Genomic DNA, 26700 nt, shown 5'->3' on the forward strand with positions numbered 1-26700 from the left:
CGCGATACGCGCGTACAGTCATTAATATTACCGATCACGACGTCAGATCGTAAAATGGCAATAAGGTTTCGCGCAAGTTACAGGCGAACGTTTCCCGCGAATGAAGATCGTCTTCGCTCAGCTTCGCTTCGCGAGAAGACGCCTGCGGCAAACGCCGATTCCCGTAAAATGCGCGTCCCCCGTCAAATGGAAATCTCGGAGTAGTCTCTTGTAATCGGTCATTAAATTATGCGAGTAGTCAGTAGCGCTCGAGTTCTCTCTCGTCGCTTCGACACTGAGACGAAACGATTCGAAGAACCGTGCGATATACCTTATCAGAAGAACATACATACGGTGTGGTTATGTTTATACAAATACGCCCCCCTGCCAGTGCTCATTGCGCTGTACAGCAAAATATCGAGAAAGAGAGAAAGAAAGAGAGAGCTCTAACACACGTCTTTGTCGGCCCATTCTCCGAGAGCGCGTCTCTCGACGTCCTCGGTCGCTCGGGGCCGCTCGAACACCGAAGATACGCTCCGCTGGATCATTAGACTATCGATTAAAAAATAAGCTTCTGTGTATAACAGTCTCGCGACGTGGTCTCGCGGTCCCGCGACACTCCCCGTCGTCGTTGGGGATCCACGCGACGAATGAACCACGCGGACCGTCGATTCTCGTCTCGGCGACCACGAGTTCTCACGGAACAACTCTCTCGCGTCAACGATTTCTCCTCACACACGCTTATTAATTCTCTCTAGTAATCCGCTTATAGTCAGCACATGTAAAATCTGCGGGTATATTTATGTACAAATAGTCTCCGGACGCGAGTTTATGCCGCGTGCTCCGCATCAGTCCGTTTGTCTTTTAATGACGACGACGACGACGACGACGACGACGACGACGACGACGACGATGATGATGATGATAACGATGACGGTGATGACGACGATGACGATGAGGATGATGAGACGACGGCGATGATCGTTCATCGATGACGCGGCTCTCTCTTTTTCTCTCTCGTTCATCTTTGGTTGGTTCGAACGTACGTAACACACTCGTTCGAACGTCCGTGGACTCTCTCTCTCTCTCTCTCTCTCTCTCTCTCTCTCTCTCTCTCTCTTTCGTGGACACTTGTCGAGGAAACGTCCTTGCGCATCGGTGTCCGAATACCAAACGGAGTATTTCATATAGTCTAGCGTCCGCGTTAGCCCGGGCATTATGACACCGGCTCGTCGTCGGCCAAGTTGTGAAGGTCCGAGTAGTTGACGATGGCGCGATGAAGAAACTCATACTGCGCCTGTAACGTGCAACAGCAACGGTACGATCGAGTTTTATTTCGTCTTGCGTCTTGTTTAACTACAGTCATCGCTCAAAAACTTATATAATCAATGACGAATAAAACATTGTTGTTATAACAATCAATGCACTTTAATTTCTTTTAACAATCACTAATTGCTAGTAATGTATTAGATCTCTGCAAATGTTACGTATAACGTTAAGTCAGCCTAAATTAGCGTCTTGCGCGCACGGTGATTCGTACACGAAAGCCCTTACAACGACACTCGATGTGTCACACACATATCGACTCTTGCTAGAGGAAGTTCCCATAACGCGAATATATATACTTACGAAGGTGCTGATCATGCCGTGTCTCTGGGAACGCAGCTTCTTCGTCGTCGTGAAGATGTCCACTCGCTTCTCGGTGCGCAGCTGCTGGACCAGTATGCTGAGCGCGACGAACATGGAACTCCGGTCCGAGCCGTAGCTGCAGTGCACGACCAGCGAGCCATTCGTCTCGGCGTCGTTCGTGAGCGTTTGGTCGACGAGCTCGATGAGACCGCGCGTCACCTCAGGTACTTCGCCTTCCACCGTCGGCCAGCCGTGGTACTGGTATTGTTTCACTACCCCGCTCTCGTCAGTCTTTGTGTTCAGGATGCAAAACTCGCGGCGTGTGTAGTACGGACAGCTCTCGCTGTGAATGTAGCGGACCCTTATGTGATCGTAGTCGGTCTCGTCGTCGGGCCAGTAGCGCGGACACTTCCGCGGACCTTCGTTCAACTAAAAACAAGATTTCTCCGCTTCACGTGTGCACATTCGGCTTGTTTGCGCTCCACTTCGTAACATCGTCTCGTGACATTTCATTTCTTTTTCCCTTAAGAATATAATTGTGCTTGCTTGGTTTTATTTCTTTTTTTTTTTAATCGGGGACTCTAACGCCTTTTTCACCCGATTGTGCAACATCTTGTATATATTAAGTGTACTGCGGAAATTAATATTTCGGAGTATATATATTGTGTATATTTTTGAAAAGCAAACAATGCTGAGCGACAAAAGGATAATGACATATTCTCTGAATTTCTTCGAGTGACATTTCACTTCCAAAAGGAGAGCTGAGTCGCTCGGGCAATTTTTCACTTGTACAGAGTGAATTCTACCACTCTCCGAATCGTCGAATGAATATACTTTCGCTCGAAACCGAGGAGTGAATCTGAGATATTCCGCCGTCACGCGTATGAATTCACTCCAGCCGATTGAAACGTTCGCTCGTACAGAAGCAGAATTCAATCTCGAATGAGACATTCGTTCTTGTTATTTCGAGTGGCGGTATTTTCGCTATCGCTTCGAGCGAAAATACCGCCGTTTTTCACTTGTTTCGAGTGAGATTCTATTTCAAGAAATTTAAAGAATATTAATGAAATTATATCTATATCATCATCCGAAAAGCAGCGCAACAGCTTCTGATAAGGAGTATCGTGCACTAGAGGGGGAAAAAAAAAAACACGAGAAAATCTCCCGTACGAAATTGCGTACCATGTGTGTTATATTAACGCAACACTCACACAGCTACACCATTTGTCGTGAAAGAAGCAAGCGACAAAAATGTAAAAAAAAAAGAAATATGTACATGTCCACTTACGTCGGACAACATAACTATTGTGGAGATACATTGCTCCGAGATCATACGCCAGAAATCCGTTATGGTGATCTCCAGCGGGTCTTGCGTAATGACGAATGACTCAGAATTGTCGTAACCCTCGATGAACGATGCGTTTATATACGTCGAATGTTCCCTACCCGGGACAGGGGTGAGTATCACACGATTTCTGTCGTAAGGTATCACCAATTCGCTTCTGTTCTTCGTTCTGTTCTCCTCCCCGCCGCCGACGGAGAAGGATTTCCGATCCTCCAGCACGGAACTGATTTTCTGTAAAGCAAAAAATATCGAGGGTAAAAAAATGGAAAATATAAAAAATAAAAATGTCACGGGCGCGTATCGTATATCAAAACGTTTATAATATAAAATCCACGCAAAATCAATATTTTGAAAGATCGATTTAATGTTTCTTGCTTGCTGGGTTATTTGTCTTTTATTCGTTAATAATTTTTAATTGTATATCAACCGGTCTATATTCTGCACAATATACACTTTTCTGTTTCCAAAGTCATCAAGCAAGACTGCAGCGAAGCTTACCGGTACCGCCTTAAGACGCTTTTATTCGTCAAATTTTCGGACACCCGGCTGCGTTTCTACTCGAAAAGTCAAGTTCTCAAGAGAGAGAGAGAGAGAGAGAAGAATAAACTCACGTCGTACTCCTCCTCCATCCTACACTTCTCCTTGCCGTTGTCCCTCTGCCTGAGCTTGGCGACGGTGGGCTTAAGCTGGGACGCCAGGATCTCCGTGTCGCCGTATTGCGCCATCTCCATGAGGGCGCGATAGATGAAGATGTACTGCTTGAGCGATTGCACGAGGAAGTTGCGCTGATGCCGCAGATCGCACACGGTGTTGAAGATGGACACCTGGCCTTCCTCGGCGAGCTGTTGCAGCAACGAGTCCAACGCCACCAACGTGCCGGTACGGCCGACGCCGGCGCTGCAGTGCACCAGAATCGGGCCCTTCTCCAACGAGTAGGCTTCGTTGACGCGCTTGATGAAGCGCAATATCGCGTGCGGATGCTCGGGCGCGACGAAGTCCTTCCACACGAGGAAGTGGTATTGCACGATCGTGCGCGCGTCACGCTCCCCCAATCGCGTCATCTTCAGCTCGCGCACCACGTAGTCCGAGTATGCGCGTTCCTTCACGTGTTCCACCGTGATGTCGCCGAAGTTCTTGGTCTCCCGCTTGTCCGGCCAATACTTGGCGCACTTGGTCTTCGAGTACTCCTCGAGATTCGTCAACATAAGTATCAGCTCCAGGTGCTGCTCCCAGATCATCCGCCAATAGTCGCACACGGTGTTCTCCATCGGGCCCTGGGCGCAGATGAACTTCTTCCGCTCCTTGTAGCCGAGCACGAAGTTGGCGTTGATGTAGTCGGAGCCGCATATACCGTCCATCTGCGCCAGCCGCACTCTCGTCTGGTCGTAACACTTGATGTCCGGGTAACGATTCTTGTAGAGATTCTCTTGCGCCTCGGACGCGCGCGTCGTCCGGTCCGTGAAACGGTCCGGCAGCAACTCGAATTCGTGCTGGAAGCCGTAATCCGAGTCCCGATGCCGCTCCAAGTACGCCTGCAGCAGTTCCAACTTGGGTACTGGTGGCATGTCCGGCGGACTCGCCGCCACGAGCTGATGTCTTCCTCTCAGACTTCTACAGAGATGCCTACGGGAAAAAGGCATCCATTAAGGAGTTTCATCAGATTGACGGTTTGACAAAATCTAAAAAAAAAAGAAATTTCCCTTTTCATAAATATCACAAGTGTACAAATTAATTCGGTGCCTTTTTTTTTATGAAATTCAAAGTTCATTGAAAATTGAAGAAACTTAATTCTAATCAATTTTGTAATTTTCTATGGTACAATTCTGATCTTTTTCCGCTGAAACCACTTTTCATATCAATTTCTCAAGATATTATATGCACCTATTTGATATCTTTCGATCGAAATAACACTAAATTTTCAAAATAAAAAATTAAAACTCAAAAGATCGATCAATTAATAGTGGCAAGTGGTGTAATAACGTCAGATCTTACCTTCGCACAAAATCTAGCGGATGTATCGTATTTAATATTTCTTATTATATTTTTAATTCTATCTCTAAGATAACGACTTTCGTCGACTTTAAGACAAAATGGCAAACCAAGGTTCGACGGATGCTCACCTGAAACTATTGCGTAGCGTTATGATCTCCTCCCTTTCTTGAGCACGTTTTGTGTATCTGTGCAGTATACAGAGAGCGATCAGCAGAACGATGATGAATAGTATTAAAGCGATGGAGAGTTGCAGTATCACACCTAGAGTGGTCACCTCTACGGCCGTGATGCTGAGCGGATCCACCCCACCGTAGAGAGGATGGAAGTAACCGCTGTAAGCTGGTAGAAGCTGGTCCTTCTGATCGCCGAACACTGCTCAAGATCGTCAATTATCAGATGAACGCACTTCTAACGTATTTTATCCAAGGTTGGAAAAGGTAGAACAAATTGAAATTGAAAAGGAAGATCATAGACCATTTTGCAAAAATCGCAACAGTTAACGAGAAAAATTAATTAATCTATCGTCCTAGCAACGATGGGAGTATCTGAACTGATAGTGAGAGGGTAGATTTCTTTTCGGCGCGCAGATCTGCGTCACTCGCTGCGTTACTCCTTGTCTCTAGAACTCCGCTTCTATACTTGCCAAACATGATTTTATCATACATACCGATAATTTCGATGAAACCAGTGTAATTTGACGTCTCGTCGAGGAAGCCGTCGTGAGTCGAAAACATGCCGGACTCCCCAGATCCATCCACCGACGCTCTTTGCACAGGTGAGTCCTCTCTCTTCCTTCTCTCCGCCTTCTCCGTGTTATTCAGCATCGGTACAGCCGTAGTCGTGTCCATTCTCACGGTGGTAGTGGTAGCGGTCACAGTGGTATCCGTAATGCTGGTGGTCGATGCGGTGGACGTGCTGATGATCGTGCTGCTGCTGCTCAAAGGCGTCGTCGGTGGCATGGTTGACGCGACGGTGGTGGTGGTGGTGGTGGTGGTGGTAGTGGTGGTGATGGCGGCGGTAGCGGTGGTTCCGTTGCTCGTCGGGGCTGAATAAGTCGTCGTCTGAACGTCGGGAACGAGATGCAACACCGGCGGTGCCGGTTTCGGCCGCAGTCCGAGACACTTGTCGCACATGGCACCGCCGTTGGACGACTCGCCGTCGCCGAGGAAAATCTCGGACGACAGTTGGTCGCTGTCGAACGTCTCCGCGATATAGGCGCCGCCGATCGGCGAACTGTGCGCGTACTGGTAAGAGTAGACCATGGTTTCCTCCGGTGACGGCAGGTCGCTGACCGTCTTCTGCGGCGGTAATTTCACCAGGTAAACACGGTAACAGCAGATCGGGCCGTTCCGCTCGGTGATACGCGGCAGGTGGAGCTTGAACAACTGCCTCCCCTGGCTCTCGATCTTCCGCCAGCTGCGCATATTCATGCTCTCCCGTTCCGGGACAGCCACCGGCGTCGTGCAGTTCCCTACGGCGTCCATGCCGTTAGTGCGGGATCTGGTCACTCCGTGTACACGAACCTTGGGTCAAAGATTCACTTTCAGTGCGGGATTTCAGGCTAAATCAGGCTAATTGTGTCACGGTAATGTTACTCCAAACTAGATAATACGATGAATGTTCGGGAGAAATTAAGTCTTAGTCGAGAAGGGAATTGTTACTGCCTTGAAATGCCTTTGTTCGTAATTTATAATTTATGTTATCTTAGATTATCTTACGTCATGAAAAATGCATACGTTTTGTAAATATTGTTGTGGAAATGTGAAATGAGCGAACCGATCGAGGCAACGAATAATCGAACCGCATACCGTGTAATTTGTATTGGGGAGCGCATGGCTGTATCGCGCGTTATTCTTCTTGTACACGCTCCAGCTCGGCAGGTCGAAGCTAACGTTATTCAGACGCCCCGTGTCGTCTTTGAACACGGCTGTGCCGTTTCCTTGTATATTGTATCGTTGTATCACGCCGTTCGGCTTCTCCGGATGATCCCACGTGATGTAGATGAAACTGGCGCTGCTTATGTTGTCGAAGCTACAATAAACGGTGAGATTCTTCGGAGGGCTGGCCACTGGAAGACGGAAAACGTATTTCTTATCGTCTTGCTCGATGACGTTAGAAATGGGAAAAATGCCTGCCCAGAATTCTTGCGAGATACATCGAAATAAAAGGACGCGTTTCATGGAACGATATTTGTGATCGATTGAGGCAACATTTGTAAAATATTCTGAAAGCTTTCCTTTCGCTCTAATAATCAATAAATAACTGTAAAATTAACATGACATGTAACCTTCTTTTTCAGTCCACCCTTTCTCGTGATTTTGTCGCGTTCATTTCACGGCTACTTATTGATTGTTCAAGTGAACGGAAAGTTTTCGGAATATATTCGTACAAATGTACTCGATCTATCACAAGTATCACTTTTATGGTCATATCCTTCGATTTTAACGTATTTCGCAAGAATTTTGGGCGTGTACGTTTTCTCCGCTTTTGACGTCATTACTCAGAGGTGGCTGCGGAAAAAGCGGACTTGAAATCAAACGGTAGGCTTCCTAAGCTGCCAGACCCTTTCACTGAATTTTATAATACTTGGATACTTATCTAAACGCGGTAAATCATTCGGTGGCATACCTCCATCCAGAGTGGTGCCGTTCACTTCGGTGCTCCAGTTGCCACATTGCTTCGTGTACTCGCTACATGCGGCTATCTTGAACTTGTAAGTGGTCGCCGGGTCGAGGTCTATGAAGGCGTACACAGTGATCGACTGTGCGGGATACACCGCTTCTCTCTTCTGATCGGCGTGGGTGGCCATCAAATTGTAATAATGCACGTGCTCCTTCAAATCCGGCGGCGGTAAGGTCCAACCTATTGTGATCGAGTTCTTTGTCACGCCGTTCACAGACACCTTCGGCACAAAGACCGGATCTGTAATACATTCATATGTATCTGTAATATATTAATATATTTCTAGCGTTTCGATCACAGATAATTTCGGGCAAATTCGGGAAAATGGGAATAGATTTCGCTAGCCCCCCACAAATTCGAAGCATCATCATGCGTGCTACGTTAATAATGTCTGGTAAAAGGTACCTTTCTCAAGCGTGGTGATCCAACGCGGATCCAATTGCATGTGCGATGCGCCCGCCGCATTGGTAGCGCCAATGCCGATCTGATACGCGGTACCGCTCTCGAACCCCTTGAGAATGTAGCTGGAGTTACCGCCGCCGATCTGCTCCATGTAGTAGTGATACTGATCCGTGCCGTTCTTCATGTGATAAATGAAGTACTTCTTGATCGGCTCGTTGCCGTCGTTCACGGTCCAGTTTAAAAATATGCTGCCCGCGCCGACCGCTTTCATGAAGTCGATGCTGACTTTCGGCACGTCGACGACGAATAGATGCACGATGGTGCTCACCAAGCCGTTGTAGTCGTTCGCCCGGCACACGTACGTGCCGTTGTCCTTGCCGGACTTGGCCAGATTCTTGAATTCCAGGCTCAAGACGGCGTAGGTCTCGTTAATCGGCGTGACGACGGTCAGATCCCTCAAATGCTCGCTGCTCTCTGAATCATTCCCTTTTAACCAACTAAATTGGGATAATGGATAACCGTGTATGTGGCACGTCAAGTTGGCCGCTTCCATCACTCCCGCTCTCACATCACCGCCGGACGTTATTCTGCCGGGTTCTGGAAAACGACGTAAGGGGGCGATACCCCTATATTAGGCGTTGCAAATTAATTCGGCGCCTTTTCTCTCCGTGAAATTCAACAAGTTTATTTACAAAAAGTCAAGTACGAGTTTAATGTTCGAATTAATGTGTTATCATTCCCATTATTTCCGATGACTTTATCCCATCTGTCGGGCAGCTGAGGAAACGCCCTCACGGGAGAAACTTGGCGGGGTTTTGACTCGATCAAGTTATCGATGCTTTTTGCGGGTCCTCGTGAGCCGTTTTAAAATCCACCAGGCCCGTCGGATAATGTTGAAGTTGCGACCGAAATAGGTGGTGATCCAAAATCCACGCGGAAGAAGGCAGGGGGAGGGGATAATAAGATATATACACGACGCGTGTGGGATACTCGTACCTATCACTCGGATGTGAATGTTCTTCTCGAGCAGTGTGCCATCGGCGGTCTGTGCTACGCACTTGTAGTCGCCCGTGTCGTTCCTGCTAGCCTTCTTGATGTCGAGTCGGTTGCCCAAGTTCGAGCTGACGGTGGTGAGGTTCCTGCCGCCGCTACTCCACCAGACTTGGCCAGTGACGCCGTTGAGCCAGCATTCCAGCGACGGTGTGCTACCTGCTTCTATACCCTCGATATTCTGCGACGATACGATCTCCAACGACGCGGTCTGCTCGGCATTCGGCTCCTTCGATTTGTCTACTCCTGTCGCGAGAAGCCGATTGTTATTCCGATGAGAGGAAAAGAATAGAGAGAAAGAGAGAGGAAGATGTGAAAGAAAAACAAAGAAAGACTAATTTGATTGAATATGATAGATGAAAGATTTTCGTTCATTACCGAGTGCGATTTTCGCCTATTTGGCCTCTCGCACATTTCCGCGAAAGAGCTGCGCGATGCCATTCGAATTCGGTTACTTACAGCGTTCGCTCCTTTAATTCCCATGCTATTCTTACGCGATCAATGAAATCAAATTTAGCATGGCTCGCCAGGGAGATTCCGCGGTCGTTTATTTCTCGACGAGAAGAAAAGTAACACATTCTCTCAATCATCGAATGTCCTCGTCGTCTCAGCTCCAATTAAGTTTCTCCGCGCGCTCACGGATTCAATTCGTCCACACACACATTCCTCGCGAGTCTCTTATGTCTCTGTTATAATTGTTTCGTCCAATTTTCTCGTCGCGCGGAAATCAACGTAGGTGCTACAAAAGATGTTGTTGCGTCTTTTAAACTGTAATTGCCGAATTGCGGTAGTCGTAACAATTCGAGGGAAACATAATCGATATATTCTCTTGCTTCTTCCATCGGGAGAATTTGCGTAAAACTACGAGATCAACGTGAGAGAAACATTTGTGATCTTCTTCAGAGAATTGGCGTATAAACGGCGAGTCATCGGCAACCACCTGGCGCGCATCGTTGACGAGGTGCAGCGAGACGCGCGTGTCATCTCGGTTGGACAATTGTAATTTCGATTACCGGCTCTCGAAAGAGGCGAAAAGCACGGATGGAGCCGGTCCAAATGGCGCGAGTACATCGGGACGCTGAGCAGATAAACGGAATAGCAGGAATTAAGAGCGGAATTAGGCTCGAACAAGGCGGCACGAGTCGGTGACGCAACGGTTTAGCCGCAGATATCCCGACTTGGGTGAGACAATGTTGGTCGGGATTTCCGGCCTTCGAGGAACGAGAAGCGGCTCTATTGGAAAACGTGGACAACGGAAAAGCTTCCTTTTTTTTTCTTTCGCCCTGGAAGTTTCGCAACGCTTCATCGTCACCGAGAAGGAGAATCTGAAATCGCACGTGTGTGAGTCCGGGATGTTTGATTGATAAGCTGCATTCAAGGAGCGCGTCCTATCAGCGCTAAAGCGTCATCATATCCCTGTTTTATATCTAACGAGCGATAAGACGATGACGCTTCAGCATGGACAGCGCGCTTCCCGAACGCATTCTTAATTAGCATCCAAATTATGAATCTCGGCTCTCGAAATCCAGTTCGGATTTATGTACGAATGTTAACACTTTCAAGCCGGGTTTTTCTATTTTGATATAATGTCAATTTTTTTTTATAGAAATAAACAAATTCCACAAAAATAAACAAATTCCACATGTATATATATATATATATATATATATCTCAATGTGAAATTTGTTTATTTTTGTATTATATCTCTCTCTCTCTCTCTCTCTCTCTTTCTCTTTCTCTCAATGTAAAATTTGTTTATTTTTGTTACAATAAATAACATTTCCATAAAAAAATGTTTCCGTGTTTTTTTCTAATAATATACATTATATATATATATATATATATATATATATATATATATTCCGTGTTTTTTTTCTATATATATATAAATATATAATGTATATCATCAGAAAAAAAACACGGAAAAAAATTGAGTTGAGTTTACCGGGCAATATAAACAAACCAAATACGTTTTGATTGAGGAGAACAAAATTTCTGCTTATAAGGACTGAATTCGACTTATAAAGAACCAACAATTCTGCTGCCTTCATCCCAAGCACGTTTAGTTTGTTTATTGTCGGGTGAATTCAACAAAATTTTTTTTCACGCAATAGTAAAACAGACTCCGAAAAGGTCAGGTCTCAAATTCAGTGTTGCGCGGAAATGATCGTATACGCGCGAATCCCGACGTGTGATACGAATGTTTTTTTTTTGCAATTCTGACTCGAGTGTCGATATTTCGAAGATGTGTTTTGATACTTCTCGGTCGCACTTAATCTCTCCACTGCACATGAGAATGCGCGACTTTGCACGTGCTCTTCCCCCGGCTCTTTCGATCTCTATATATATTATCCTGACATATCACACGGTGTATACAGACACACACATCGTATATACGGATACTCCAAGAAAAAACAGCGAAAAACGATCAGCCGATGGATCCGTCGGCCGAATTCGAAACGTTTTTGCGTCTCTCACACATCCATCCTTCCCTTTCGAAAGAGGAATCGGAAATTAATCACACCGGGACGCGCGACGAGCGGAACAACGCCGTTAGCGTAACAACTCTTCTTCCCGAGCGGAACTGCGAGAACGAAAAGAGCGACGTGCCACACGAGTCAAAATAATGCCGTCGTTCGTTCCCGAAAAAAAAAGAAGAAGAGGAGAAAAAATCATTTCCACCTCGCGTACTCCTCCTCCTCTCCCTACTCGTTCCGCTCTCTCGGTGCAGGAGGTGCTCCGCAGGAGTGCACCCGCTTATCGGCGATGATGCCTCTCACCTTCCCCACCCTAAGGGAGATCGACGCGTTATCGGACTCACCGGATTCGTCGAGGCCGGCGGCGCCGAGCACCAGGAGGCAGAGCGCCAACGACGGCACGCACGACGTAACACCGCTGCTGCTGTTCCTCCTCCGGAATAACATGGCGGTCATGACAGCCGGTCGGTTGTTGGTCGAGCGGGCGTGCGTGCTTGCCTGCGCGTCAGCCAGCTCGTCGCGTTCCCGTCGCCGCCGCGACAGGTAGGGACCTCCCCCGCCTGCTCTCCGCTTAAGTCTAACCGCTTCCTGTCCGTCGCCCTCGCCCGGCGATCCTCCTCCTCAGGGCCCGTTCCTTCAACGCCGCCTTCACAGGCCCATGGTGACGCGTCGTCGGGCGAGTTTAGTCGTCGTCGTCGGTCTGGATCCCCGGATCTCTCTCTCTCGTTAGTTAACTCGCTTGCTCATCACTCGGCGTAATACACCTCGACTCAATAGCCCGGCGCCCGGGAACTTTATCTCGCGAAACGTAGTACGTGCGTACTGCACGCGCGCTCTTTCTCTCTCTCTCTCCTTCTTTCTCACTCGATTTTCGTCTCTCTGTCCGACACTTCGGCCCGACTCGCGGCGGCGGCACTCTGGCGGCCGGACAGGCGCTCGCGCGGCGGCGACGACGACGGTGGTTCACCTCACCTCCCGTAACGGTGCGCCAGCGGAACTGAATCGTACAGCGCCGCGCCGCCGCCGCTGGCGGACGTGGGGGGTGCAGGAGAGGCGGCGAAGCCGGCGGGGGTCTCTCTCTCTCTCTCTCTCTCACACTCTCAGTCGATTCCTCTCGCTCTTTCTCTCGCGCGTTGTTCAGCAGTGTGCGCTTCTGTCTCTATCGTTCCCACGGACGTAAGGATACCCGGACGAGAGCGTAAGGTATCCTTGTCGACGCGGGGAATGAAATCTGAGGAGGTGAGGGGGACCTGCCATCTTGGTACCTCAGATTTAGCGTCTACTTTCACGTAGCGCGATGTATTAGTGTCGATCCATAATAGGTATTTTAAGCCTTAAGTCTTAAGAAATTGACTAATAACAATCAAATGTGAAGAGAATAATTAACTGTAATTGATTAATTTCTTAAGGGTCAAAAGGCTTAAGATACCTATTGTGGACCAACACTTATCCGAAACATTGAGTAAGACTAATTGCAAAAATAACGGGTCTAATAATTCCGTAAACACGTTATTTCTGTAATTTGGTTCCAGAATCTCCGCTACGAGTCGCCACTATACTTAACGTGTAACGTCCGGACTTATTTTGAAACATTAATAATATATTAGTATAGATCGGAGGCCGACTTGTCTGATTTCAGATATCACTAGGTTAGGTATTCACCAGGTATAGATATTTTATCCCTATGTTACTAGATGAAAGTACGTGCGCATATGTATATTCGCGCACGTTAAATATTATAATTAAAATTATAACGCCGAAGAAACGACGTGTTGTTAGAGAGTCTTAAAATCGATGGATCAACTATAGATAAGAGAAACTGTAATCTCTCAATGCGATAAGGCATCCCGTTGCTAACATAAACAGGAGCATGAAACCTGAATCCAAACACCACTCAGAACCGACGCGGTGACATCACACCGATGGAATGAATTTCTTCCATCTCCATGACTCCATCAGCCAACCAGAAAACGACTCTCAGCGACAAAGCAACGTATAAAAACGCGCGCATTCGTTGAGAAGGCGATTCTTTTCTCGTAATTAGCTTTTGGTACTTGTGTATTTATATACTTTAGAATATATTAGTCGTAAAATCCGATTGTGTAGCAATTATTTTGGTCTACCCCTCATTTCTCGAACGTTGCGAAATAGAAATTGGAATCGCGGACCGCATCATCCCGCGCAGCGCCGGAACATCCGAGACCTAGCCAGGAGAACGAGTGGCTCTGATTTCTCACCAGATTCATCGATCGTTTCGCCAGACTCCGGAGACCCAGGGTAAACTCGGTGAAAAGCAGAATGACCTAAAAGCGGAGTCATCACTCTGTTGACCGTCCACGTAAGTCACTGATTTTATTACTTTCAAATTTCCCTATATAGTTATCTATCGTGGACGTAACAAACGAAAAACTGAGGTCGTGATTTGGTCGGATAGGCTAAGTTCCTAGACCTTGTACATCTTTTTGTACACCCTTTACGTGCAAAAAAAAAGAGGTCTTGATATGACTAAACAGTAGAGCCGGACGTACTTTCTTAAGTAGTATGACTCAAGGGCTGGTCAGATGTACTTTCCATTGTAATAAAACCTAGGCGAAATTCAACAGATAATAACTTTCGCAGGCTGTAACTTTCACAATAATGATGCTATCGAGGTCGTTCAAGAAACACTTTAAAGCTTCAAGTGCTTAAACCAAGAACAATCATACAGAGAAGCAAAAACTGTTGCAACCGTCCTGTGACCGAGTGTACAAACCATATCAGCGAGAGAGAACGCAAGGGAGACAAAACAGAGTGCATCCTTTTTTACGTGCACCTCGACTCCCCCTCCTCATTCCTCAACACTCGGTCTCGATATTTGTCTATAGGTCTGTTCGTTTTCGCTGCACCGCTGAATTAGTGCAATAAGTTGAAGAGAGACAAGTATATGTTTTCTCATTTCAACTTATTGCACTAGTTCGGCGGTGCAGCGAAAATGAACAGACCTTATGGTTCCGACTAACCTGTAATCGTGGAGCTGTGATGAGTGTCGTTTCGTATTGTGTTTTCTTTTCGTTTTCTTGAACAGATTCATACACGGGAAAAAATTTAGAAATCCGACAATTATGGCCGAATTGCTGCTGGATCCGAATATTCGCGGCTGGGTGTTTCTGCCTATAGTAGTGATCACGTTTCTCGTCGGTATCGTCCGCCACTATGTTTCGATACTGCTCGCCTCGCAGAAGAAGGTCGAACTGCACCAGGTGCAAGACAGGTGGGTCGAGACAAATCTATGAGCGTAGCCAGTTCCTCTTGTAGAACTGTTACTAATTACGACTTCTGAAAAAAAAAAAACTTGTTTACAGTCAGGTTATGATACGCTCTAGACTGCTCAGGGAGAACGGACAATACATACCAAAAGTAGCTTTCATGACTAGGAGACATTTCTTCAATAATGAGGAAACTGGGTACTTTAAGACACAGAAACGTGCTCCTGTTTCCCAAAATCCAATGACCGATCCAAATATGATGACGGACATGTTGAAGGGAAACGTAACCAATGTATTACCCATGGTACTGATTGGTGGTTGGATCAATTGGATGTTCTCTGGATTTGTAACGAGTAAGCGATACTATACTTTCACTTGTATTTCAATTTAACACTCTAAGGATTTAACACGGTTTATTTAAGGAACTTTGTTTTCTTGTATTTTTGTACAATTTTATAGAACAGGCTTGGTTTGTTGCAAACGTACAAAGAAAAATAGAATTATTTCAATTAAATTTGTTGTATCGCGAAATTAAACTTAGCGAAATTATAAGTATTGAGATATAAGCCTTTTCCTGCTTTCAATTGTTTTATATCTTTATTTTTTATTTCAGCTAAAGTACCATTCCCACTGACATTGCGTTTCAAGCCAATGTTGCAACGAGGTATAGAGTTGGTCACGTTAGATGCTGCGTGGGTTTCCTCAGCTTCATGGTACTTCCTCAATGTGTTCGGACTGAGATCCATTTATACACTTGTGCTCGGTGAAAATAATGCCGCGGACACTGGAAGACTGCTGCAGGATCAAGTGGCAGGTGCCGCGATGTCTATGCCTCCCGATCCGAAAGCAGCCTTCAAATCCGAATGGGAGGCGCTGGAGATTTGTGAGCATAACTGGGCGTTACAGGGAGTGGACGCTGACTTAATAGGTACCAATTTAAAGTCGGACACAGCTGAGAATGTATATCAAGGCCGAGCAAATTGATATGATAAAATTGTAAAAAAAATTCAGATGAAGAATCTATTTATTTATATCTTAAGTTGCAGTTTGCAGTATCCGAGTCAGGAATATTGTTTTCTAAGTAAATTAAGTGATAAACAGAGTACAATAACAGCGTTAATTTTAACAACGTAATAACGACATTAATCGCAATTGCTAAGTCGATAAGAATAACGGTCTGTCACCATAGATTCGTATTGTATCTGAAATGTGTATAAATCTATATAAAAAATATAATTACAATACAATTAATTGTGATAAACCGCCTATGACGTATTATCAAGTCCTTTTTCGGATACACAATGATGTTGAGTGGACTTCCGACTATTTCATCTTAGAGTACAAATCAGTGCGACGGTGTTCCTCGCAAGGCATGTTTTTCCGAACTTTCTCTAACAGCTCGAGATCGATCTCGGCCGTAGCTATGCCCGTTTTCTCAGCACACTGTGCCACAACGGCTCCCCAAGGATCCACGATCTGAAAGAGATTGGTGTTCGAGAGGAAAGACACTTTTGTCTAATGTAGAGATAAGTTAATGATAAAAATTGATGATATTATTCAGGTACCCGGACCGAGTGAAAATATCGGTTTCCGCACGATTTTCCGGGTTCCGAGTCTCTGATATTATTATTATCGGAAAGAAGAATTTGTGCAAATCACCATGGCGTGGCCCCAGCTCGTTCTCTTCTTGTTGTGCGCGCCGGTCTGGGCTGCAGCTACAACGTAACACTGATTCTCCACGGCTCGTGCTCGCAGCATCACCTCCCAGTGTGCAGCGCCGGTCTGATACGTGAACGCTGACGGATACGTGAGAATCTGCGCTCCCATGTTGCGCAGGGTTAGAGATAATTCGGGGAAACGCATGTCGTAACACTGAGTTCTGTGTTAAGCATTTCTGTGACTACTATACGTGTTCGAGGGCATCTGAAACTTGATCGAAGGATACGATGCTGAGCGCGAGCTTGCCGATCGGCGTAAGCACAGGTGGCACGATTTCGGTCCCTCTCAGCACATAGTCCGACTCCATCAGACGCACTCCGGTATCCTTGTTGTCCATGTCGAACAGATGTATCTTCCTGTACGTGGCCACCAATTGTCCCTCATTATTTATCAGTATATGCGTGTTGTAAATCTTCTGTGCATCTGGCGACTGAAATGATTTATAATATTAATGATATATACTGATTAATAATATTATAACAATTATTAATAATGTCATGATCTTCTTGTTCCTCTGTATTATTACGGAAAAATGACTGTTTTACTTTCTTGATATTTATATGTATATATGTGTGTGTGGGTACAACAAAAGCTAAAGCATTACAGCTTCGTGAATTCCACCTAAGGATAACCAGATATCATTCTTGGAGGCAATTTCTTTGTAAGATGCTACTGTCTGCCCACTCAAAGGTTCAGCCATGGCGACGATATCCTTTTTATTGTCCGCTAAGTAATCACATGCTTCAGGAAAGAACGCTATCTATAATATATATATTTTATATATAAAAATTATTATATAGTAATGGTATTATATGGATAACTTTGAGATGTTGTAAAATGTGTGTTATATGGATAACTTTGAGATGTTGTAAAATGTCATAAAGATGTCTTTTAGATAATAAAACATCTAAAGGACATCTTTTAGACGTTATTTTTTTAGACATACATGTTTTATTTCTATATATAGAATATACAATACTACTTTTATATTACTAATCCAAATATATATACGTACTGCGGCTGACCTGCGTTTGGCTTCTATCGCTAACGAGGTCACAACTTCCAAATTTTTCACTTTGTCAGATATCGACCGCATCTGACACACTGCAATAAGTGGATTTGTCATTGTACTGATGCAACGTCTTGCTGGATGTTTACTGAAATGTAATAACATTCCGTCATGCTGGAGACCTTATTCCCGGTTACATAATAAGAAAGAAAATTTCTCTCATATTCTAGCGTATAGAACAAATTTTACTTTCTGAAAAAATGTCTTTTCACTATCTTCTCATGTTTATACACTCACACACACACTTTAATAAAATACGTTTACGCACATTCAAAATCGAAATAAATCTTACGTTGTCACATTAATACCTTCCTTACCTGCAATATCTCAGGACGCACGAATGAACGATAACGGGCCACGTGCGTCTCATTTTTACTACATTGTTGATAATAATTACATTTATTCACTGAACTATGGCCTTGCTGGAGTGCGTTCGAAAATCCCAACCTCGGTTATCACGGTTATCTTAAGCCCGTATCGGACTTTTAGGCCTGTTCTACAATACGTCGTATGTCGCTGTCGGTCGCCGGAACGCAGTCAATGGCCCAATGAGGAGAGCCCACTTTACTGTGAGGCATCGTGCTCGCATCCGCAGTGCGCGTCGTGCATGCTCGGTGTTGTGTGTGCGCGGCGACGGAGCGAGCAAACGGAGCACATACGTGCATACGTATACACACACACATACACGCGCGCTGACGGCACATCACGATCCTTCTCTCGTCGTCATCGTCGAGCGGCAACTTAACAGCTGGCCTAGCGTGGCCCGTGTCGCGGCTACGGAGATGACCGCGGTGATGGTCGTCAGTGACGATCGTAGCGACAGCATGACTACGAACAGCAGCCGGGAAGCGAACGCGGGGATGTGAGCGCGCGAGAACGTAGCGCGTCGTCGCCCTGGCAAGAGACGACGGAGGACGCGCTGCTGCGAGCACGTCGTGTTGTTGCTACGCGATAAACCAGGCACCACGAAGTGGCAAGGAGGCGGACGGCGAACTACCAGCAGTGGTGCAGCACGATGGCTGACTTTGACGCGATCTACGAGGAAGAAGAGGAAATCGAGCAGAACATGGAGGAGCACTACGTCGCCATGGTGCCGGACCCGATCGTGATCCGCGGGGCTGGCAATATGACGGTGTAAGTTTCGCTCGCTTGTTCGTTCGTTGGCGGTCGTTCTTTGTTCCGTCGATTGTGACGCCAATTTTATCCTGCCGTGTCCGAGACAAAGGCCCGCGATAGATTTTCTTGTTTTCGCGGCGCGACGTGACGTTATTGTTGTTTTGTAATTAATATTGTCGTTGCTGCTGCTTCGATGGCACAGCAAGTACTGTGTGGTTTTTCTCGGTAAAACAAACGTGTGTATATTAACGCGATTTGTTTTTGCTTGATTTTTTGTAAGAATTATATAAATAATTGTACATGTCGTCTCTTGCTTACCTTGAAACTATGCGAGGATTCTAATTTAACGGATCGAAGAAAGATTAGTATTTTGTGTGTGTGTTTATAAAAGTATGTCTGCATATATAGGGATGATATGATGTTTACATATATATTTTAGACTGCACGTATTTTAATCATAAATAAATATATAATCCCGAATGATTTTATCCAAAGATTGCAGAAGAGTTTTAGTTACGAGTTTGGTCTTATTCACTGATATTATGTTGACATTAAACTGTCATCGCACAACGATGAAAGTGTTATTAATCTGACATTTTTCACTTTAGATTCGGTCTCAGCAATCGTTTCGAATCGGAGTTTCCTAACGGCCTCGTGTCACGTGTGGCTCCGGAAGAGTTTAAAGCGACTGTTATGAGAATAAACAGTGTGTTGAAAAAAACTCTACCTGTTAACGTTAAGTGGTTATTCTGCGGTTGTGTATGCTGCTGCTGTACTCTAGGATGTTCTCTCTGGCCTGTCATTTGTTTGAGCAAGAGGGTAAGACAGATGTTTATAAATGGTTAGCAGGGAAAGATCTAATCAACAGTACCTTACAATGGTAGTTTTTTTTTTTTTACTTTTTTTCTGTTCACTGGTGAACATATAAAAAAGGAAAATATCTGGACTAGGTTAGGCTACTTTTATTTCCTCAGTTTTAAAAGGGATTTAATCAGATTCAAATAATATATGAGTTTACTTATCTCCCATGGTCTATCAATTAGGGAACACTATAATATTTAGTGAAACATTACTTGATATATGTAATTGTTAACACACCTGTTTTCGCAGACTCAACATTCGTTAAACAAATTATTAGAATGGGAAAACAGTAGGCTCTACCATAAACTCGGGTTACATTGGAGATTGGCGAAACAAAGATGCGACAGCTCCTCCATGATGGAATATGTAAGGAGTATATATAACATATGTATATATAAGCTTACATAACAGTGTCCAATTTCTCAATAATGCTGATCACGTCTTTCTTCTTGCAGGTTCTTCTAATTGAATTTATTCCAAAAATACCGATCTATAAGCCCGATTAAGTAAACAATACGGGGATCATATCCGATTAATAATAAATGGGTATAAATCTCGATGCGAATATACAGGATATTTATCGTGGAAGGTTTATACGATTTTTTGAGACTTTTGCTTTGGTAATTTCAAGAAAAAGCTTTGGTCAAAGCTTTTTCTTCGAATAACGAACATCTGATATATAGTCCAGTGCAATTGCGATTAATGTGCAGAGAAATGCTGAGAGGATAAAAGTGCCGCTACACGACGATATAGGTACTCCTTAGTACTTATGTAACACATATTTTTGTAAATACCATGGGTAGAGAAATGCACAGTACAATAATTCGAGGTAACAATGGCGTTTAAAAGTGGCGTTTCGGTTATAGAGAGAAAGAAACAACAGCTGTTTGTCCATTACTGATTCGTATAAGGACATTGTGAGCGAGTTAGATGAACATTTCTTATGCTTTACGTTCGATTGAAATTTTAAGGAATGAATATGATCTGTTTTTATTTTTATTTTTTTAATTTTTCTACTGTTCTTTCTTCATTTCTGCGATTTTTTCGTGCCGAGAAACACGAGGCTCAATAGCTTTGCCAGTTCTTTTTTTAGTTGTCGCGAAGTCGTGTAAACGTAATAATTTCGAATAATTTCGCAATTGTCGAAATCTCAATTATCCTTCCGAAGAATTTTCACCGGATTTTTCGTAGCGTTGTTTGCTAATCCGTACTCGTCAAATGAAGAGAGAAAGAGAAAGAGAGAGAGAGAGAGAGAGAGAGAGAGAGAGAGAGAGAGAGTTGGAACTTTTCAGGTAAGAAATTAATCTGATTCAGTACAACGAACATTATATTAAAAGTACGGATAATGAAAAGAACGGTAGATCTCGCTGTGAAAGGAAAATCAGTGCGTGCGTGCGTGTGACACGACCACATGTAAACGCACTCATCGCGCACGCGTGCGTCCATATTGTACATACGTATGTACGTGTACATATATATAGAAAAAGAAAAAGTTATTTTAACAATAGGTTAATTTCTTACCACGGTGATATTAGAAAGTATGGTGTATGTAAAGCGCAGCTTTACTTCCCGATACAAATTCGACGAGATATTTTAACATGAGAGCGAATTATTATCCGGAATCGGAGAAGCGGCACGTCGGTTTACGCGCGATTTAGAAAGATATATCAGACGCGAGGACACGTCAGAGGTAGCGCGATCGCTGATTAAACTAGAATATATATCGACGACAAGGTGGGAGATCTTAATTGCGAAACGCAGCAGTTTGGGATAGGGCAAACAGTACGGCTATCGACGATTACAATAGCGCGATTGTGGATACGGAAAAAACGGAGGAAGTATCGGAAGAAGGTTGCCTTGAGTGCGAGTCTCTATCGGTTTTTTATCTCGTAATGAAGGTCTCAGTGTCTCAACGCGCGCACGTATCACCGTAAATTCTCTGTTCACCGGGGAAACGGTTCCAAAAAAAAAAATTAAAATATCACTAACACGTTCCGTGTCACGTGAGTCACGTGGGTAACCGGCACCGCTTCCCGTTCAGGCCATTCGATATTTCGGCTCTAAAAATGAAACGTGAAATACTCCCGTTATTAGAATAAGACGCGTGTTATTTAATAGATGTAACATGACAACGCGAATGCCCGCGGTGACCGGCGTGAATGACAAGTGACGTAAAATTGTCCCGACATGGAACGTGTCGTGTGTACACGTGATTTCGCGGCCATGCAAACATTGTTTCTCGATAAGTATTCATTTTCTCCGAGTTAACACCCGATTCGATTCTCACTCGCAAAGTGGCTGACAAAGTCACGGGTACTGTTTACCCTATTTTCTCGTTGAACTGATGAACCGCTTCCTGCCGCCAGCTGCGGAAGCAAGACAGCGAGATATCGGGTTGATGTCTCCCTGATTGCGAATCGCCGAGGAGCGTTCGGTCGTGTCGGCACTGTGTTTCAACATTAACACTTTGATATGATCCCGCACAGCGATGTTTCTCTCCGCTAGCTAACTTGTCTAACACGCGATTAAATTACACCGTGGCGACCGTCGTCGGTCGCATAGTTTTTTCACGCATTAACCGGACACCAAGCGCAAACGAATTTCACTCGTCGTCGTCGTCGTCGGGCGACCGCGAGAGAGAGAGAGAGAGAGAGAGAGGGGTTGTAGAAAGTATGCGAAAAAAGCTTGTGACAAAGAACAAAAATATGCTGCAAGTGTTTCTGTTGCTGTTCAGTGGCTGTGAAACGAGAACAAAAGACTAGTTTCGAATTTTTCGAATTCGCGTGCTGCAACACGAGCTACGCGCAACACCCGTGCTTTATCTTAACAAGGTTCTATATTTGAAGCCTTTTTGTAGATTACCAGATTTAATCTGTTTTCTCTAACGTTTGTACTTACTCCCGTAGAATGTAACTAAGTCGATGCGACGACGTTCGAGTCGTAGAGACATCTGTGTCATTGTAGCGTTTAGTGAGAGGCGATATATGTATATGTACACCGCCATATCTCTGATTTTCAACCGAGCGAACCGTAGGTACGATCCATTTGTCATCGATATCTCGAGAAACGAAAGAAAACGAAGGGGTACACGTATTTGTACAGATCCTCATTTCACGCTTGGAGATGCGAAAGGACGAAGATCAAATCGGGGAGCACACACACTCCCTCATAACGCATAATACATAATGCATAAGGAAGTGAAGTCTGGAGTTCTTCATTTCCATCGTACGTAACATTGACAAACAAAGGATTCTGATTGGTTCATTTCTCATTGTGCGTTATGTATCATGCGTTATGCAGAAGTGTGTGTGTGCGTCCCCCACTTTATATTCTCAACAATTTGTCGGGTAACTATCATGTTGCGAACAATAGGTGCGTTGTAAGCGTTGTAAGCGATCATAAAAAAATTAAACCGGCTCCAGACGTTGCGGCAAATATATTATTAAATATTATTAAACATAACGAAAAGATCTGTATGAAAGTGTAAAAATTTATGTAAGAGAATTATATATATATTATATATATATATATATATATATATATATATATATATATATATATATATATATATATATATATATATATATATATATATATATATATATATNATTGAACTGTGTGTTGGAACTATGCATGTAACGTATATGCTTTTTTTTCAACTCTCGACTCATGTAGATCCGCTTTCAATAGTATGTAATGAAGATGAAACTGGGCATTGAATCAGGTCAGGGCGAGAAATAGCTATGTTTCTAAATTCCGTTTTGAGTACAATTTTCTCACGTATTTCCAGGAATGCGCGGCTTACCCGCATCGATGAACAGAAATGGATTTGATTCTGTTGCTCGCTTTTAAATAAACCGACACGGTCTAATTGTGCAATTTCTTGGATTCTACCGTACACCAGGCATCGCGATAAAATTCAGAAACATGAAATGCAAATAATGTAAACTACATGTTATATAGTTCACAGGTAACGTAAATTGACTCTTAGTTCTTATCTCGCGAGAGAGTTAAGCCGTACGCCGGAAAGGAAATCTTAATCATTAAGTACACGCGAATTTTCACGGAATTCACACGGTCTTTTCGTCGTACAGGCCGTAAGCTATGTAAACTTTGTAAAAAAAAGGAGAAAAAAAATAACACATAAAACTGCTCCTCGGCTCTTATCGTGCTCTTATCGTCGGCACGAGATATTTCAGATGCAAGATGTTATAATAATAATAATAATAATAATAATCTATCTAATATAATCAATTGTCAAGAAACTTGCTTTCAAATCAAGATAATTTTGACAGTATTACGGTATTGCCGAAGAAGAAAATTATGCGAATTATCGGATGCGGGATGATACGGCGATACGTGTTTTACACGTAGTTTTACATGTAGACTGTCGATGTTTATGCGTAGTTGACCCGGCAGCTAGCTCGCGAATAACAAATCACGTAAGGAATTGTGTATTTGAATAAACGAGTACTCACCTATACACACACATACACACACATACGCGTCCTGTAGTTCGAAATTATTTTTCAATTCACGTAGTCTTACAAGAAAGCTCAGCTTAATATAGCTTGTTATCATATTGGACGCGTGCGAACGGAGAAATGCAAATGTCAAAGCATCGCTCGAGACGAATATTCTTGTATTTGATTGTATCACCGAGTACACACATCGCACATTTTCATGAGTGTCAAATCGTTTAATTCGAACACCCGGGTATCCGCGAATAAGAGCGTATAGGGGTGCTACAGACGTCTATCGACAATTATCGGCTGTCGTTGGGTAGGTACAGCATATGGAAGAAAACGACACGATACTGATTCGATAGCTGTCAGTGGATGATTACGGAATAGCATTTCAAATGTATCGCGTGGAAACCAATCGCTCAAAGTTGGCGAACATCTCGGCTCTGCTTTCGTTCATTATCATTTGAGAAATGGAGAATCGTTGCTTCGCGAAGCGGAAATATCTTTCCTCGGAATAGGAATATTGAGTTTGTATGACGACGAGGGGGCAGGAATGTATCGATTAATTAATTATGTAAATAAGACCGAGATGAGAGAAAATTGGAATATAACGAGACGATTCGTAGCGTCGGTGATCAAATTGCGGAACATCGGACAGCAAAAGGATATATTTTTAATATATATATGCATATATGTATGTATATATGTATATATGTATGTGTGTGTGTGTATATATATATATATATATATATAGAGAGAGAGAGAGAGAGAGAGAGAGAGAGAGAGCATGTGTGTAAGACAAATGATCAATGGATCAATTGTTATCGGCTGAATCTTGATTTGTGTACACTGCGTTATACACTGAGTATCCTATTTTAACTTATCACCTCTTTTATTTTCGCAGGATAAGATCGAATCAAAAATATGTTCAGACAAAACTTGTAGGGTTTAGGGGAGGGGGGGGTAAGTTGATGACAGTAACTCCGTTGTATATTCAACAGTTCAAAACTCTCTTTTCTCTGAACATATTTTCGATTCGATCTTATCTTGCGAAAATAAAAAGAATGATAAATCAAAATAGATAAAAACAATTTTGTATCATTTCCTAGATCGAAAATTACACGATTTTCAATCCTTGTATATAGCGTGTGTCTGTAAATAGGTTTAGCTAACATTAATAAAAACCGATGAAATTGACATCATGTAGAATTACTGGTGCTTCGTTTTGTATCTCCCACCAGTCAAATCAGCTGTTGGTGTCAAAGGATGGATACTTATGTATTACCTTAGACAATAAGTAATTCATTTTTATAATGACTGAGCAAATAAAATAAAAAAATTTTTTCTAGTACGAACACATAAATTACGTACTATTTTATATTCAAGCGTGTAAGAAAATAGCTTGAAGGATATCTTAAAATTATATACTGACTTAATTCGGCTTATTTCATATCATTCTGGTATACTCTTTCTAGTACAATTTGATTACACTCTACTCAAAATTACGTCTATCTTTTTATCTACGCTTCATATATTAGGTTATCTCAATTATTTTAAGCCAGTTCCAACCGTCTCTATTTTATTCGCTTAGTTCAGTCGCACTGAATATAACAATCGTCTTTATTAACCGCGTGTCAACTGATTTGCTGAGATGAGAGATAGGAAACGTAACACCAGTAATTGTCACCATTGCCAGTTTCATCTCTTGTGCGGTGGTAGCTAAATTTGTTTCGAAATACGTCCATATACACACAAAGCCAAAACTGATATAATTAGAGTTATTTATGCAGTTTTCAATCTTACGGATCATATAAGGCTAAAAATTGCGAAAATCTCTGTTCAGGAAACGATACAACATACATGACGCCAGCGATTATATAGTATGTGGAAGATAGTGAACGTTTACGTTTCCAGCGGGAGGGTCCCGTTAGCGCACGATAGCACACATCCATTCACATCGGTGCCGGTGCTTAGAATCCTTTTTCGCTGGACAATTAGAAAATTTTGTATTGAATTAGCTAATCACCCACGTGGGCGATCGGAGCCCTCCCTTTCCAGCGACCAGCGCGAGTTTTACTGTCGAGCGTAATAAATTTTTCGGAACGTCACATATCACATTACATTACATTCGAGTACGCATTGATTAACGGTCGTATTTTCGACCGACAACCTGCCGAAGCATTTATTTACATAACATTTATAGGGAAGAAGGAAGAGAGTTCGTAGTTGCAGCACCGGAACGGAGCAGCGGCGGGAGCAGCTAACAGCGAAATTATTATCGTCGAGCTATCGTCGTGGTTTCAATATGTGCCTTTCACTCGTGAATTTGTGTGAATCATATATGTAAATATTATTATACATGTTAATGATATATATATATATGTGTGTGTTAAGAAATATATTTGTATAGAATGAGAGCAGTTCCTATATATACAGAGCGTAAAAAAAACCATTTAATATTTATATGGTAGATAGTACACACCGTATTGAGTAAAAAAAAATCTTGATAAACATAGGTCGAAAGCTCATCAAAGAGGATGTGGAACTTGATGTGGACATGTGAAACACCTTCTGTCAATATCGAGATAAAGATTTACACAGATTATCTTCTCACGTCGCACGCAACACGTAGCCAGTAAGTGGCTTCTCGACGCTGATATATAAAAAT

General features: G+C 43.5%; 4 protein-coding genes across 5 annotated transcripts; 2 read left to right on the plus strand and 2 right to left on the minus strand.

Moving 5' to 3' along the window:
- Positions 1–926: 926 nt before the first annotated feature.
- On the minus strand, positions 927–12269 carry LOC106744254 (tyrosine-protein phosphatase 69D). Of its 2 annotated transcripts, none has more exons than XM_014618876.1 (11): positions 11901–12269; positions 9026–9325; positions 8033–8626; positions 7574–7867; positions 6754–7013; positions 5613–6468; positions 5074–5317; positions 3565–4564; positions 2897–3184; positions 1609–2037; positions 927–1276 (listed from the first exon to the last, which is right to left on the minus strand). In XM_014618876.1, the coding sequence occupies exons 1-11, from the start codon at positions 12010–12012 to the stop codon at positions 1196–1198; spliced, it is 4458 nt and encodes a 1485-aa protein (XP_014474362.1). In that variant the 5' UTR covers positions 12013–12269; the 3' UTR covers positions 927–1195. The 2 variants fall into 2 exon arrangements, with proteins under 2 accessions (XP_014474362.1, XP_014474352.1); XM_014618866.1 differs by having other exon boundaries at positions 3565–4576.
- Positions 12270–14478: 2209 nt separating this feature from the next.
- Positions 14479–16062, plus strand: LOC106744214 (ER membrane protein complex subunit 3). The gene is made up of 3 exons (XM_014618773.1): positions 14479–14806; positions 14898–15154; positions 15415–16062. Exons 1-3 carry the CDS (start codon positions 14658–14660, stop codon positions 15783–15785), a joined length of 777 nt encoding a protein of 258 aa, XP_014474259.1. The 5' UTR covers positions 14479–14657; the 3' UTR covers positions 15786–16062.
- Positions 15972–18055, minus strand: LOC106744208 (nitrilase homolog 1). The gene is made up of 6 exons (XM_014618760.1): positions 17907–18055; positions 17536–17677; positions 17125–17280; positions 16747–16950; positions 16461–16673; positions 15972–16277 (listed from the first exon to the last, which is right to left on the minus strand). Exons 1-6 carry the CDS (start codon positions 17957–17959, stop codon positions 16125–16127), a joined length of 921 nt encoding a protein of 306 aa, XP_014474246.1. The 5' UTR covers positions 17960–18055; the 3' UTR covers positions 15972–16124.
- A 147-nt stretch (positions 18056–18202) lies between these two features.
- On the plus strand, positions 18203–23065 carry LOC106744216 (cysteine-rich hydrophobic domain-containing protein 2). Its single transcript, XM_014618788.1, has 4 exons — positions 18203–18723; positions 19314–19524; positions 19816–19932; positions 20022–23065. Exons 1-4 carry the CDS (start codon positions 18605–18607, stop codon positions 20070–20072), a joined length of 498 nt encoding a protein of 165 aa, XP_014474274.1. The 5' UTR covers positions 18203–18604; the 3' UTR covers positions 20073–23065.
- Positions 23066–26700: the final 3635 nt, after the last annotated feature.

Source organism: Dinoponera quadriceps, unplaced genomic scaffold, assembly GCF_001313825.1.
Source record: "Dinoponera quadriceps isolate SergipeBrazil2010 unplaced genomic scaffold, ASM131382v1 scaffold9, whole genome shotgun sequence".
In the NCBI taxonomy this organism is placed as follows: domain Eukaryota; kingdom Metazoa; phylum Arthropoda; class Insecta; order Hymenoptera; family Formicidae; genus Dinoponera; species Dinoponera quadriceps.